At 51.9% G+C, this 14,673-nt stretch overlaps 1 protein-coding gene across 1 annotated transcript in view; it reads left to right on the top strand.

The window, feature by feature from the left end:
- Nucleotides 1–13,776, top strand: part of LOC115391830 (sodium channel protein type 4 subunit alpha A-like) — a 28,307-nt gene extending 14,531 nt beyond the window's left edge. Inside the window, exons 13-28 of the mRNA XM_030096201.1 lie at nucleotides 138–325; nucleotides 905–976; nucleotides 1,065–1,166; nucleotides 1,278–1,625; nucleotides 3,482–3,733; nucleotides 5,209–5,266; nucleotides 5,364–5,509; nucleotides 5,714–5,887; nucleotides 5,966–6,067; nucleotides 6,339–6,623; nucleotides 6,746–6,799; nucleotides 8,551–8,688; nucleotides 9,324–9,422; nucleotides 9,553–9,823; nucleotides 9,937–10,486; nucleotides 12,352–13,776. Of these exons, the coding sequence (XP_029952061.1) occupies nucleotides 138–325; nucleotides 905–976; nucleotides 1,065–1,166; nucleotides 1,278–1,625; nucleotides 3,482–3,733; nucleotides 5,209–5,266; nucleotides 5,364–5,509; nucleotides 5,714–5,887; nucleotides 5,966–6,067; nucleotides 6,339–6,623; nucleotides 6,746–6,799; nucleotides 8,551–8,688; nucleotides 9,324–9,422; nucleotides 9,553–9,823; nucleotides 9,937–10,486; nucleotides 12,352–12,385 (2,873 nt within the window). The 3' untranslated portion in view covers nucleotides 12,386–13,776. The remainder of the gene's footprint in view (nucleotides 1–137; nucleotides 326–904; nucleotides 977–1,064; nucleotides 1,167–1,277; nucleotides 1,626–3,481; nucleotides 3,734–5,208; nucleotides 5,267–5,363; nucleotides 5,510–5,713; nucleotides 5,888–5,965; nucleotides 6,068–6,338; nucleotides 6,624–6,745; nucleotides 6,800–8,550; nucleotides 8,689–9,323; nucleotides 9,423–9,552; nucleotides 9,824–9,936; nucleotides 10,487–12,351) is intronic.
- The last annotated feature ends 897 nt before the right edge of the window (nucleotides 13,777–14,673 follow it).

Here is a 14,673-nt window from a genome sequence, read left to right as displayed (position 1 = left end):
CACTTCCACACATTTCTACTGGCAGTTTTTTTTCTTCTTCAGTCAAGTAAAACAACAGCGGACGTTTGTGACTGTCAGATGTTTGCTGTGTCGCCGCTCAGCGAGGTCGGTACCATGAGAAACATCCTGTTTTCCAGAGGCGGATGTGGACAGCACACTTTCGTCCCATTGGCAGCGGCTCAGACTTTGGCTCCGCCTCTTCGTCCTCAGCCCACTCTTTGACCTGGGTGTCATCCTCTGCCTCGTCGTCAACACTGTTGTCATGGCGATGGAAGGCTATCCAATGACGGAACAGTTCGAATTAGTCTCGTCTGGTTTACACCTGGTGAGGAAAAACACAACACATCAACAAGCAAAGAAACTACACAAATACAGATACAACAGATAATAACAACACATCAACAGACAGAAACTACACAAATACAGACACAACACAACACAGCAACAACAAGGAAACTACACAAATATAGATACAACACAACACAGCAACAACAAAGAAAATACACAAATATAGATACAACACAACACAGCAACAACAAGGAAACTACACAAATATAGATACAACAGACAACATTATGAGACAGAGACCAAACAAACAATAACAAACATGTCACAACAAACAAAAATAATACAATAACAACAACCAGTAGAAATACAATAATGTCAGACACACAAAAAAAGATCAGACAACACCAGTAACAGACACATTTAGAGAGGACAACAGCCAGTGCAGCTAAGAGGCATCCGGCTGTGATCTGGCTGTGATCCGGCTGTGATCCGGCTGTGATCCGGCTGTGATCCGGCTGTGATCCGGCTGTGTTCTGGCTGTGATCCGGCTGTGATCCAGCTGTGTTCCGACTGTGATCCGGCTGTGTTCCGACTGTGATCCGGCTGTCCTCCACAGGTCTTCAGCTTTATCTTCGTGGTGGAGATGCTCCTCAGGATGTCGGTTCTGGGCCTCAGAGGATTCTTCCAGGTCGGCCATCTAACTCCTCTCGTAGTGAACAACTCACTACTGGAGGTGTTGCCTGAGGAACTTGTGATTGTTGTTGCCATGGTGACAGGTGAGCTGGCACATCCTGGACTTCCTGGTTGTGATCAGCTTTCTGCTGGAATTCTCATTGGCTCACGTCTCGGGGGTGTCGATGCTGCGCTGCCTACGATTGGTCAGTATGAGAACACTGTTACTATCATCATCATCATCATCATCATCATCATCATCACCACATTATATCCCCCCCCCCCCCCCCCCCCCCCCCCCCCCACCACCACCACAGCTGCGGATGTTCAGGCTGGCCAGGTGGTGGCCGTCCCTGCAACTCTTCCTGCAGGTGGTCTGGTCCTCAGCCCAGAGCTTGGCCCTGGTCCTCCTGGTTCTGGTCTTCCTGTGGACCGTGGTGGGCCTGCAGCTGTTTGGCACAGACTACGTGACAAACGTCTGCCGGATCGCGGATGACTGCGAGCTGCCTCGCTGGCACATGGCGGACTTGTCTCATGCCGTCATGCTGGTCTTCAGGGTCCTCTATGGGGAATGGATTGAGACTCTGTGGGACTGCATGGCGGTCTCTGGTCCAGGAACTTGCGTGGCCTACTTCATCCCTATACTAGTCATCGGAAAACTGCTGGTGAGTGTCGCGATCCCTGTGAACCCCGTAGCCTCGAGAGTCCACAGACCCGGGTCCTGTTTTTGGGGTCTTGTCTGGACGAGAAATTAAAACCCAACAGTCTGAAATCCGAGCCGCAACGGGACGGTTTACCAGAACACTTCCTGTTTCTTCACCTCAGCTTCAGTCCACGAATCCACAGAGTTAACCGCAAAATCTCTTCTTTCAGCTGTTATTCAATTCAGCTTTATTACCTCCGCCAGGAGGTCACGGAATCACGTCCGTTTGTTGGTTGGTTTGGTAGCAAGATCACGGAAAAAGTAAAGAACAGATTGCAATGAAACTTAGTGGAAAGGTGGGTCTTGGGCTAACTTAGAATTGATTAAATTTTGGTGATGATCCGGATCACTGTCTGGATCCAGGAATTTTTAAAGGATTCTTTATGACTGACAGACAGGGAGTCTTTCACATGGTTGGGCAGGCCCGCCGACAGGGGGGACAAACGCCTGGTTCACAGGACGCGCCACTTCCGACGAGGAAGTGGAAGCGCTGCGCACCGACTGTCAGATCGGCGCCCCGTTAACCTCTCTGACGGTTCATACAGGAGGCGTAGCGGCTCGCGCCGTGCACCGCCAGCTGTAAAGCTGGGCAGAGCAGATCGCACCACACAGGAAGTCTGGAACGGAAAATACGAGAGAATCCGCTCAATTTTCAAATTAAAATGAAGTAAAATAACATACATGATGTGACTTTTCGGTTTTCCTTTTCAGATGAACACACCCACACACACACACACACACACACACACACACACACACCAAGGGCGACAAGGTGACAGACAGAGGCACCGCACACCGCAGCGCTCCGCTCCGATCACAGTGTTTGATTATATACGGTGTTCTTCTTGTCGTTGGTGACTGATTGGAGCTGTGGCGGACGGCTGCCTCTCTGAGGGACACTTTCTAGTTTATAAAGCCCAGTTACAGCACAGCCATCTCCAGAGGCTTTACAGAGAACCCAAGAGAGAACCCTGCAGAACCAGGTCAGAGGAGAACCCTGCAGAACCGGGTCAGAGGAGAACCCTGCAGAACCAGGTCAGAGGAGAACCCTGCAGAACCAGGTCAGAGGAGAACCCTGCAGAACCAGACTCAGAGGAGGAGAACCCTGCAGAACCAGGTCAGAGGAGAACCCTGCAGAACCAGGTCAGAGGAGAACCCTGCAGAACCAGGTCAGAGGAGAACCCTGCAGAACCAGGTCAGAGGAGGAGAACCCTGCAGAACCAGGTCAGAGGAGAACCCTGCAGAACCAGGTCAGAGGAGAACCCTGCAGAACCAGGCTCAGAGGAGGAGAACCCTGCAGAACCAGGCTCAGAGGAGGAGACTTTCTGCTCTTCTGGTTGGGGTGAGGGGACAGAAAGGGACAGGCACAGGACAGACGGGGACATTTCTTGTCTGGACATACAGAGTTCCAGCCACTGCTCTGGGCTCTGGGGAACCTGCTGCTGACCAGATTGGCTTCGAGAGACGTTACTGCAGTAACTGACTGAGAGGTTGAACTACCTCTGGTTAACAGGTTAATTAGTCCTCTGTCTCTGGTTAATGCTCTGTTAAACAGGTTAACTACTGCTACTGACCAGGTTAGTTCCTCCTCTTCCTCTGGTATGCTCATTAACAGTTAACAGACTCAGTTTTCTCTGAACCTGCTCTGTCAGACGGATCCTGGACTTCCTTCTCTTCTGGTTCTGGTCCTTTGTCGGGTCCACTTACTGGTCTTTCTTCACAGCTCGGTTCTGAGCTCAGATCCGGTCCTGGTCCTGTGTCCGGCTCCTCATCTTGGTTGACATCACAGTTCTGGTTCAGTTTCTGGTTTTTTTCTAGGTTCTGTTCCTGTTCCTGAATTTGTTTCTGAACTCGACCACAAACGAAAAGCTGGCGGCTCTGGAAGGAAAAACTGATCCGCGGATCAGCAAGGTAACCCAGATATGTCGGCGGGCTGGACAGACCCACCAGCCGGATCACAGGACAGAGGGGCACGAAGAGGAGAGCCTGAGTCTGACCCCCATGACCTCTGAGTCCGCTCAGGTCCACAAGGTCACAGAGAGCCCCGACGAAGACCCCAAGAAGCCTCCAGTAAGAGACGCTCTGCAAAACCACTAACCACTGAAAATAACTGTAAGACACAACAACCAAAAAAAAAAACATAACCAAAAACATCAACAACCACTAAAGAACAAGCAAAAAATAACAGAAAATAAACAACCACCGAAGTATAACAACAAAATAACAACAAAAAGAACAAATGCCAAAAATAACAACAAAAAAAACCCATCAATTATGAAAGAACAACCAAAAAATAACTAGAGCCAAATAATAACTAAAGAGAGCCGACCTGCTGACCCCCGACCTCATACCTCGTACCTCGCTAACTGCTAAAACTAGATTTAAAAGCTTTTAAAAGTTTCTGAATCAAAGAACTGAGTGTCAGACTTTGATTGACAGCCGCTCTCAGCTCAGTGACGCACTGTACGCCCATATATGGACCTGAGGGTCAGCTGGATGATGTCATCACTCTACGCCCATATACGGACCTGAGGGTCAGCTGGATGATGTCATCACTGTACGCCCATATATGGACCTGAGGGTCAGCTGGATGATGTCATCACTGTACGCCCATATATGGACCTGAGGGTCAGCTGGATGATGTCATCACTGTACGCCCATATATGGACCTGAGGGTCAGCTGGATGATGTCATCACTGTACGCCCATATATGGACCTGAGGGTCAGCTGGATGATGTCATCACTCTACGCCCATATATGGGGGACATGCCGCTACAGTGGGAGGCAGAAGAAGAGGGTTCTCTCTGGGAGGAAGCTGCCGCCTCGTCACTGAATGCTGGGCAACGGGAGCAAACATGAGTCTCCTGAGAGGAAAACTGCTCCTCTTTCATTCTGTGAGGCTTTCACAGCACTCAGACTTTTAGTTTAGTCAGGAGAGGCCTCAGGTTGGGATGGATGTGAGATTTTCCCCATCCGGCGGCATCATAGTCATGTTCCATCATCGTGTTCTGAAGGACCTTGTGACGCTTCCCCTGTGTGTCCTGGATTAGCCACACTCACCACTTGTTGGAGGGGGTCCCGGGGAAGTCCCTGTCCCAGCCCCAGTCCCAGTCCCAGTCCCAGTCCCAGTCCCAGCCCCAGTCCCAGCCCCAGTCCCAGTCCCAGTCCCAGCCCCAGTCCCAGTACCAGTCCCAGTCCCAGCCCCAGCCCCAGTCCCAGTCCCAGTCCCAGCCCCAGTCCCAGCCCCAGTCCCAGTCCCAGCCCCAGTCCCAGCCCCAGTCCCAGTCCCAGCCCCAGTCCCAGTCCCAGCCCCAGTCCCAGTCCCAGTCCCAGTCCCAGTCCCAGCCCCAGTCCCAGTCCCAGTCCCAGTCGAGTCCCGCACTACATCTGAATGGAGTCTGCAATTTGGCGCCCCTAGTGGTGCATGCCGGCTCTGCAACCATGAAGGATCAAACCCCAAAAACAAAAAAAAACAACAACCAACACATAACGACAAACAAAAGTAACAACAAACACAAAATAACAGTCCTGCTCTGTGTCTCCAGACCGACCCGGGACAAAACCGAGATGAGGAAAATCATAAAGAGCTCATAGTTGAAGACTGTAAGAACACACACACACACACACACACACACACACACAAAACACTGTTTTTGAAATACTAACTCTCTGTGTGTGTGTGTGTGTGTGTGTGTCCCAGGCTGTTGCAGCTTCTGTCCTCTCCAGGACGGAGACACATCCCGGGGTTCCTGGTCTGACTTCAGGAGAATTTGCCTCCTCATTGTGGAAAACAGAGTGTTTAAAGGTTTCATGTTGTTCATCATCCTGCTGAGCTGCATGGCTTTGGTAAAACACACACACACACACACACACACACACACACACACACACACACACACACACACACACACACACACACACACACACACACACACACACACACACAGTGAAACCACACAAAAAATCTTTTTGAAATACTTTTAGCCCTATTGAACTGCTTGTGTGTGTGTGTGTGTGTGTGTGTGTGTGTGTGTGTGTGTGTGTGAGCAGTCATTTGAGGACGTCCACCTGGAGGACAGGCGGGTCCTGTCCCTGGTGCTGGACTGGGCAGACCTGGTCTTCACGCTGGTCTTCCTGGTGGAGATGGTCCTGAAGTGGTCCGGCTTCGGCTTCAGGAAGTACTTCTCAGACGTCTGCTGCTGGCTGGACTTCCTGGTTCTAGACGTGAGGCCCGTGGACCCGTGGACACTCTGTCCGGCTGTCGTGCTGGCGGTGCTCCTGACGGGGTTCCGTGTGTTCCAGGTGTCTCTGCTGGCCCTGGTGTTGGAGGCTGCCGGGGTCTACTGCCGGCCTCTGAGGGCTCTGAGGACCCTGAGGACCCTGTCCCGGTTCCAGGGCGTGAGGGTGAGATGGCCTCTGTTCCGGCCGTTTGCTGGAGTCCCCGGGCGCCATGGTGACCCGGTGGTGACCCGGTCTCCGTGGCGACGGTGTTGTGTCTCGGTGGTGACGGTGTTGTTGACGGTGTTGTGTCTCGGTGGTGACGGTGTTGTTGACGGTGTTGTGTCTCGGTGGTGACGGTGTTGGTGACGGTGTTGTGTCTCGGTGGTGACGGTGTTGGTGACGGTGTTGTGTCTCGGTGGTGACGGTGTTGGTGACGGTGTTGTGTCTCCGGCAGGTGGTGCTGCGCTGCCTCTGGGCGGCGCTGCCCTCCCTGGTGGACGTGCAGCTGGTGGTGCTGTTCGTCTGGCTGGCCTTCGGGATTCTGGGAGTGAACTTGTTTGCAGGAAAGTTTTTCTACTGCTTCAACGAGACGTCACAGGAGATCTTCATCCCCGACGCCGTCAACAACCGCAGCGACTGTTTGGCTCTGATAGACGCTCAGTTCAATGAGATCCGCTGGAAGAGATTCCTGCTCCACTTCGACAACGTCCACGCTAGCTACGTGTCAATGCTGATCCTGGTAACACACACACACACACACACACACACACACACACACACACACACACACACACACACACACACACACACACACACACACACACACACACACTGTGCTGAGCTTGTGTGTGTGTGTTCCAGGGTACCTCCAGAGGATTGTTCGATCTCCTCTATGCAGCGACTGACTCCAGAGGGGTGAGTGGAGGACGGAGTCCACACAACCAACACTGCAACTGCAGCTACAACCAACACTGCAACTACAGCTACAACCAACACTGTAACTACAGCTACAACCAACACTGTAACTACAGCTACAACCAACACTGCAACTACAGCTACAACCAACATTGCAACTACAGCTACAACCAACACTGCAACTACAGCTACAACCAACACTGCAACTACAGCTACAACCAACACTGCAACTACAGCTACAACCAACACTGCAACTACAGCTACAACCAATACTACAAGTCAAACTGCTGTGAAAACTGTCCAGCCCTTCCCCGGTCTGGGCCAACACCTCTCAGGTTTGCTCTGGAGGGTGGAGAGGGTGTTGAAATCCAGTCCTGGAGGACCGCAGCCCTGCATGTCCTCCATGTCCTCCATGTCCTGCATGTCCTCCATGTCCTCCATGTCCTCCATGTCCTCCATGTCCTGCATGTCCTCCATGTCTTCCTGCTTCAACACAGCTGATTGTAATGAAGCTCGTTAGCACCTTTCTGCTGCACTTGGCCACGAGTCTTCATGGGATTCAGGTGTGTTGAAGCAGGGAGACATGGAGGACATGGAGGACATGGAGGACATGGAGGACATGCAGGGCTGCGGTCCTCCAGGACTGCAGTTTGACACCCCTGGTGTAGAGGGTGGGGAGGGTGGAGGGTTTCCTCCTCACAGCTTCAGCCTCTGGGTGTGGTGGTCCACTGATGAACCCGGGTCTACAGAGGAGCCGGATCAGGAGACTCATCCGGTCCCGCCCCGCCGGGCGCGGTCCAGACGTCCTGCTGTCCCTCACATGTCCACACGTCCTGCTGTCCCTCACATGTCCACACGTCCTGCTGTCCCTCACTTGTCCACACGTCCTGCTGTCCCTCACATGCCTTCCCCATCCTGCTCCCCCTAGTGGTCAAATTAAAGAAATGATGAATGGCTTCTCCAGAAACTACAACTAAAGACAACTACAACTAAAACTACAGTGAATACTACAACCAATACTACAAGTAAAAGTACTATGAAAACTAAAACTACAATAAAACTATGACTACAACTACTACTACAAGTAAAACTACATCCATCCATCCATCCATCCATCCATTTTCTACCGCTTATCCGGGCCGGGTCGCGGGGGCAGCAGTCTCAGCAGGGACGCCCAGACTTCCTGTCCCCAGACTTCCTGTCCCCAGACCTCCTGTCCCCAGACCTCCTGTCCCCAGACCTCCTGTCCCCAGACTTCCTGTCCCCAGACCTCCTGTCCCCAGACCTCCTGTCCCCAGACCTCCTGTCCCCAGACCTCCTGTCCCCAGACTTCCTGTCCCCAGACCTCCTGTCCCCAGACCTCCTGTCCCCAGACTTCCTGTCCCCAGACCTCCTGTCCCCAGACCTCCTGTCCCCAGACCTCCTGTCCCCAGACTCTTCCTCCAGCTCCTCTGGGAGGATCCCAAGGTGTTCCCAGTCCAGCCCAGAGACATGGTCTCTCCAGTGTGTTCTGGGAAAACTACAACAAAACTAAATCTACAACTGAAACAACAATGACAACTACAACTGATGCTACAACTGCAAACAACGGTAGAACTGAAGCTACAGCGAAACCGCCTGTCCTGCCTCTGCTGCCATCATCAGCTCTTCTCACTGTTCATGTTCCCTGTTTCAACAACTTCCACGAAAAGTTGAAATCTGGTGTGTGTGTGTGTGTGTGTGTGTGTGTGTGTGTGTGTGTGTGTGTGTAGGTGGAGCTCCAGCCGGCGTTTGAGCACAGCCTCTACATGTCGCTCTACTTCCTGGGTTTCATGATATTCGGCGGCTTCTTCAGCTTCCAGCTCTTCATCAGAGTCTTCCTCAGAGCGCTGCAGCAGCACGGCCCGCAGATAAGTCTTCATCCCCACGCTCCTCTTCCTCTCCTCTTCATCCCCACACTCCTCTTCCTCTCCTCTTCATCCCCACACTCCTCTTCCTCTCCTCTTCATCCCCACGCTCCTCTTCCTCTCCTCTTCATCCCCACGCTCCTCTTCCTCTCCTCTTCATCCCCACGCTCCTCTTCCTCTCCTCTTCATCCCCACACTCCTCTTCCTCTCCTCTTCATCCCCACACTCCTCTTCCTCTCCTCTTCATCCCCACACTCCTCTTCCTCTCCTCTTCATCCCCACGCTCCTCTTCCTCTCCTCTTCATCCCCACGCTCCTCTTCCTCTCCTCTTCATCCCCACGCTCCTCTTCCTCTCCTCTTCATCCCCACGCTCCTCTTCCTCTCCTCTTCATCCCCACGCTCCTCTTCCTCTCCTCTTCATCCCCACACTCCTCTTCCTCTCCTCTTCATCCCCACGCTCCTCTTCCTCTCCTCTTCATCCCCACGCTCCTCTTCCTCTCCTCTTCATCCCCACGCTCCTCTTCCTCTCCTCTTCATCCCCACACTCCTCTTCCTCTCCTCTTCCTCCTGGAGGAACTCTCCACTCCTCTTCCTCCTGGAATTTAACTCCTCTTCCTCCTCTTCTCTGTCTTCTTCACTTTGGAGGGAAACATCTCTTCATGACCGAGAAGCAGCAGATTTACTCAGAAGGCTTCAAGAAACGGTTCAGCAGACCCTGGAGCTGCCTCCCGCCACAGGTGAGTCCAGACCGGGGGTCCAGAGAGGGGGGTCCAGACCGGGGGGGTACACACCAGGGGGGATATAGACCACATGGGGTCCAGACCAGGCAGTCCAGAGGCTGTGGTCCTCAGTCCCGGTCCTGTGCAGGGTGCGTGCCGGTCCCGGGTCCTGGCCGTGGCGTCGTCTCGCTGGCTGGAGGCCTTCATGATGGCGGTGATCTTCCTGGACGTGGTTCTTCTCGGGATCGACTCGCTGGACGTGAGCGAGCTGACCTACGCAGTCCTGTACTTCTTCCACTTCGCCCTGATCCTGGTCTTCCTGCTGGAGTTCCTCCTGAAGATCACCGCTTTCGGACGCTGCTACTTCCGCAGCGCTCTGAACGTCGTGGACGTCACCGTCCTCGTCCTCTGCATCGTCAGTGAGTGAAGCACCGATAAACACCTCGGCCTGAGCCCCACAGCCAACCGCTGTCCGACTGTCCGACTGTCTGACTGTCTGTCTGTCCCCCGTGTCCCCTCTGTCCCCCCACAGACCTATTCGTGTCAGACCTAATGGAAAGGTACTTTCTGAAAATCCACATCCTCGTGGTTCTGCGTTTGGCCCGGTTGGTTCGCGTGCTGCGGTTCTGTAGCGCCACTCGGGGGATTCGAACCCTGTTCCTGGGGTTCGTGATGTCCCTCCCGGCGCTGGCCAACATCGGCGTCCTGCTCTTCATCCTGACCTTCAGCTTCTCCGTGGTCGGCATGTTCGCCTTCGGACACACGCGGCCGGCGTTCTCCGTGGACGACCAGCTGAACTTCCAGACGTTCTGGAGCAGCCTGACCACCATGACCCTGGTGGCGCCGTCCACCTCCTGGAGCGGCCTGCTGCTGGCCTTCATGGACTCGCCGCCGGACTGTGACCCGGACCCCTTGAGGGCGGAGGTCAGAGGGGAATGTGCCAGCCCGGTAGCAGGCGTCCTCTTCTTCGCCTCCTACATCCTCCTCTTCATCCTGCTGGTGGTCCTCCTCTTCATCGCGGTCGTTCTGGAAAGCTTCAACGCCAGAATCCCGGAGGACTCTGAGAACCCCAAGACCCCCAGGTCAGTCAGTCTTTAGTCTTTAGTCTGACTTTAGTCTTTAGTCTGATGTTAGTCTGTCTTTGGTGTGGCAGTCTGACTTCCGTTTCTCAGTCAGTCTTAAGTCTGTCTTTAGTCAGCTAGTCTTTAGCCTGTCAGTCTTTAGTCTTTAGCCTGTCAGTCTTTAGTCTTTAGCCTGTCAGTCTTTAGTCTTTAGCCTGTTGGTCTTTAGTCTTTAGCCTGTTGGTCTTTAGTCTTTAGCCTGTCAGTCTTTAGTCTTTAGCCTGTTGGTCTTTAGTCTTTAGTGTGTCGGTCTTTAGTCTTTAGTGTGTCGGTCTTTAGTCTTTAGTGTGTCGGTCTTTAGTCTTTAGCCTGTCAGTCTTTAGTCTTCAGTGTGTCGGTCTTTAGTCTGTCAGTCTTTAGCCTGTCGGTCTTTAGTCTTTAGCCTGTCAGTCTTTAGTCTTTAGTGTGTCAGTCTATAGTCTTTAGCGTGTCAGTCTTTAGTCTTTAGTGTGTCGGTCTTTAGTCTTTAGTGTGTCAGTCTTTAGTCTGTAGCGTGTCAGTCTTTAGTCTTTAGCCTGTCAGTCTTTAGTCTTTAGCCTGTCAGTCTTTAGTCTTCAGTGTGTCGGTCTTTAGTCTTTAGTCTGTCAGTCTTTAGCCTGTCGGTCTTTAGTCCTTAGCCTGTCAGTCTTTAGTCTTTAGTGTGTCAGTCTATAGTCTTTAGCGTGTCAGTCTTTAGTCTTTAGTGTGTCAGTCTTTAGTCTTTAGCCTGTCAGTCTTTAGTCTTTAGCCTGTCAGTCTTTAGTCTTTAGCCTGTCAGTCTTTAGTCTTTAGCCTGTTGGTCTTTAGTCTTTAGCCTGTCAGTCTTTAGTCTTTAGCCTGTTGGTCTTTAGTCTTTAGCCTGTTGGTCTTTAGGCTTTAGCCTGTCAGTCTTTAGTCTTTAGCCTGTTGGTCTTTAGTCTTTAGTGTGTCGGTCTTTAGTCTTTAGTGTGTCGGTCTTTAGTCTTTAGTGTGTCGGTCTTTAGTCTTTAGCCTGTCAGTCTTTAGTCTTCAGTGTGTCGGTCTTTAGTCTGTCAGTCTTTAGCCTGTTGGTCTTTAGTCTTTAGCCTGTCAGTCTTTAGTCTTTAGTGTGTCAGTCTATAGTCTTTAGCGTGTCAGTCTTTAGTCTTTAGTGTGTCGGTCTTTAGTCTTTAGTCTGTCAGTCTTTAGTCTTTAGTGTGTCGGTCTTTAGTCTTTAGTGTGTCAGTCTTTAGTCTGTAGCGTGTCAGTCTTTAGTCTTTAGCCTGTCAGTCTTTAGTCTTTAGCCTGTCAGTCTTTAGTCTTCAGTGTGTCGGTCTTTAGTCTTTAGTCTGTCAGTCTTTAGCCTGTCGGTCTTTAGTCCTTAGCCTGTCAGTCTTTAGTCTTTAGTGTGTCAGTCTATAGTCTTTAGCGTGTCAGTCTTTAGTCTTTAGTGTGTCAGTCTTTAGTCTTTAGCCTGTCAGTCTTTCGTCTTTAGCCTGTCAGTCTTTAGTCTTTTGTGTGTTGGTCTTTAGTCTTTAGTGTGTCAGTCTTTAGTCTTTAGCCTGTCAGTCTTTAGTCTTTAGCTTGTTGGTCTTTAGTCTTTAGCCTGTTGGTCTTTAGACTTTAGCCTGTCAGTCTTTAGTCTTTAGCCTGTTGGTCTTTAGTCTTTAGCCTGTCAGTCTTTAGTCTTTAGCCTGTTGGTCTTTAGTCTTTAGCCTGTTGGTCTTTAGACTTTAGTGTGTCAGTCTTTAGTCTTTAGCCTGTCAGTCTTAAGTCTGTCAGTCTTTAGTCTGTCAGTCTTTAGTCTTTAGCCTGTCAGTCTTTAGTCTGTCAGTCTTTAGTCTTTAGCCTGTGAGTGTGTCTCTAGTGTGTCTCTTGTTTTTTTGCAGGTGTCAGGTCAACCAGACAGCGGTGCCTTGCTGAAGGGTCACGAGGAAGACGCAGCAGTCGTGCTCCAGAGAGTTTTTGGGAAACACCAGCAGCAGGCTGAAGTGGGAGGGGCCTCTGAGGTGGTGGGCGGGGCCTCGCAGTCAGTGGGAGGGGCATCTGAGATGTAACAGCAACTTTGTCACATCAGACTTACTGCATGATGAGAACCTGGAGGACTCAACTGACTGAGGCGCTCCGTTGGTCCTGCAGCCGTTCAGTCTGCTGTTCGCCCAGATTACCAACTAACCAGAACTAGTTAGTCTGACATTACTAATGAAAACCGTTCCCAGCTCTGCAGCCTCAAGCTAACCTCAGTAAACTAACCTCACAACTCATCCTTCAGTTTGATTCTCAGTATTCCCACTTAACTTCCATCACAAACAACGATTAAAGCTGCAAACAGTATTAGTCAGGACCGAGCCGATCCGCTGACCTGCTGACCCCTGACCCCTGACCTCGTACCTAGCTGACTGCTAAAACTAGATTAAAAAGCTTTTAAAAGTTACCGAAAGAAAGAAGTGACTGTCAGACTTCGATTGACAGCTGTTCTCAGCTCAGTGACGGCACCGTACGCCCATATATGGTCCTGAGGGTCAGCTGGATGGTCAGGACTGGTTCAGAGGGTCTGGTCAGGAGAAGAAGAAACACCGGAAGACCAGCAGGGACCTGGCTCTCCAGGACCTGGTCCCCACATCTACAATCCTCACGTTCAGACTGAGGAGGAATTTTTCTGCTTTATTCTCTGAAGTCTCCTCAGTAAACTCTGAAACCTGGAGATTATGACCTGTAATCTGGAGTTTATAACCCGTAATCTGAAGATCATAACCCGTGATCTCAGGGCCAGTCCGTCCTACAGGCGAAACAGTTCATTGCCCGGGGTGCCATGTACTGGGGGGGGCGCCGTGGCCGTACAAGGGGCGTCCCGACGGTCAGTGTGAGCCCCGCTCTGCGCCGCTCTGACGGTTCGAGTGAGCAGCGCACCATAACCTGTAATCTGAACACCGTGACCCGTAATCTAAAGACCATAACCTGCAATCTGAAGACCATAATCTAAAGACCATAACCCGTAATCTAAAGACCATAACCCGTAATCTGAAGACCATAACCCGTAATCTGAAGACCATAACCCGTAATCTAAAGACCATAACCCGTAATCTGAAGACCATGACCCGTGGACTCGTGTATCGTCCAGAACCTGCAGATTGTTCTCAGGGTGAACTGTGATCATTCATCTGTGGAACAGCAGCAGAACTCGGACTGAACTCACACCAGGAGGATTCAGCTGAGTCAGCGCTGTGGTTCTGCTGGTTTGGCGGAACGTAGAACACAGAACACGGTTCAATGCTTCTGTATGTAACGCATAATAAAGTCAAAGAGGTGAAGAACCTGGAGATTCCTGCCTCTTCAATACAAAGAGTGTGTGTGTGTGTGTGTGTGTGTGTGTGTGTGTGTGTGCGTGCGTGAGCGGTGTGCGTGTGTGTGTAACAGTTTGCCTCTCACTTCCATGGGAGTCTTGCCACTACGCTCAAACAGGATGAACACCAACCAGCAGGGGGGCTGACCGGCAGACCAGAAACAAGAGCCTGGAACAAAATCACTATTTATTCTAATAAGACCCCCCCCCCCCGACAGGAAGCCAGCGGCCCGTTGCTCGAGCGCTCCTCCTGAAAGCGCCGCGCTGCGCGGTGGGAGAAGAAATAAGAGGCTCCACAAAGTCCAGACTCCCCCCAAGTTCCCTGAAGACAGAGACGCCGTCCCGGCAGGAGACGCCTGAGAGGCCGGAGGACTTCAGGCCTCGCGGCCGGAATCCTCCCGGTCCTCCGGTCCCGATGCTCCTCCTCTCCGGGGACAGGCAGTTTGATCCAGTGGATCCCAGGGAACCGGGTTCTGATCCCTGTGCAGCAGATCCTCCTGGAGAACGCTCCCGCCGGGCGAGCTGCTCAGGACGGCGTGAGACGTCACTCCTCCGGCGCTGCGCTGCCTCCTTATGGAACGCCGCGCCGGAGACAGACGTCCAGAGAAGGACTTCCTGTGTCCCCCGTCTCAAAGTGAACCCAGAGTACATAACCCCGAGATCCACGATGACAGGAAAACATGAATCCCCCCTGCTGGGAGAACCTGAGCAGAACCTGGATCTGACCTGCGGTCTGGATTCTGGATCGCCAGCCAGCATGTAGCATGTAGCATGTAGCATGTATGCATTTGGTCAATGATGAAATGTATAGCCGACTTTCATCATTCAATCGCTGGTTGTCTAGATGGAGTGAGGAAAACGGAGTTAT

The sequence above is a fragment of the Salarias fasciatus genome, chromosome 7 (genome assembly GCF_902148845.1).
Source record: "Salarias fasciatus chromosome 7, fSalaFa1.1, whole genome shotgun sequence".
Lineage (NCBI taxonomy): Eukaryota > Metazoa > Chordata > Actinopteri > Blenniiformes > Blenniidae > Salarias > Salarias fasciatus.
Note: the sequence above shows the minus strand (reverse complement) of the source record. Positions and strands in the feature narration are given on the sequence as shown.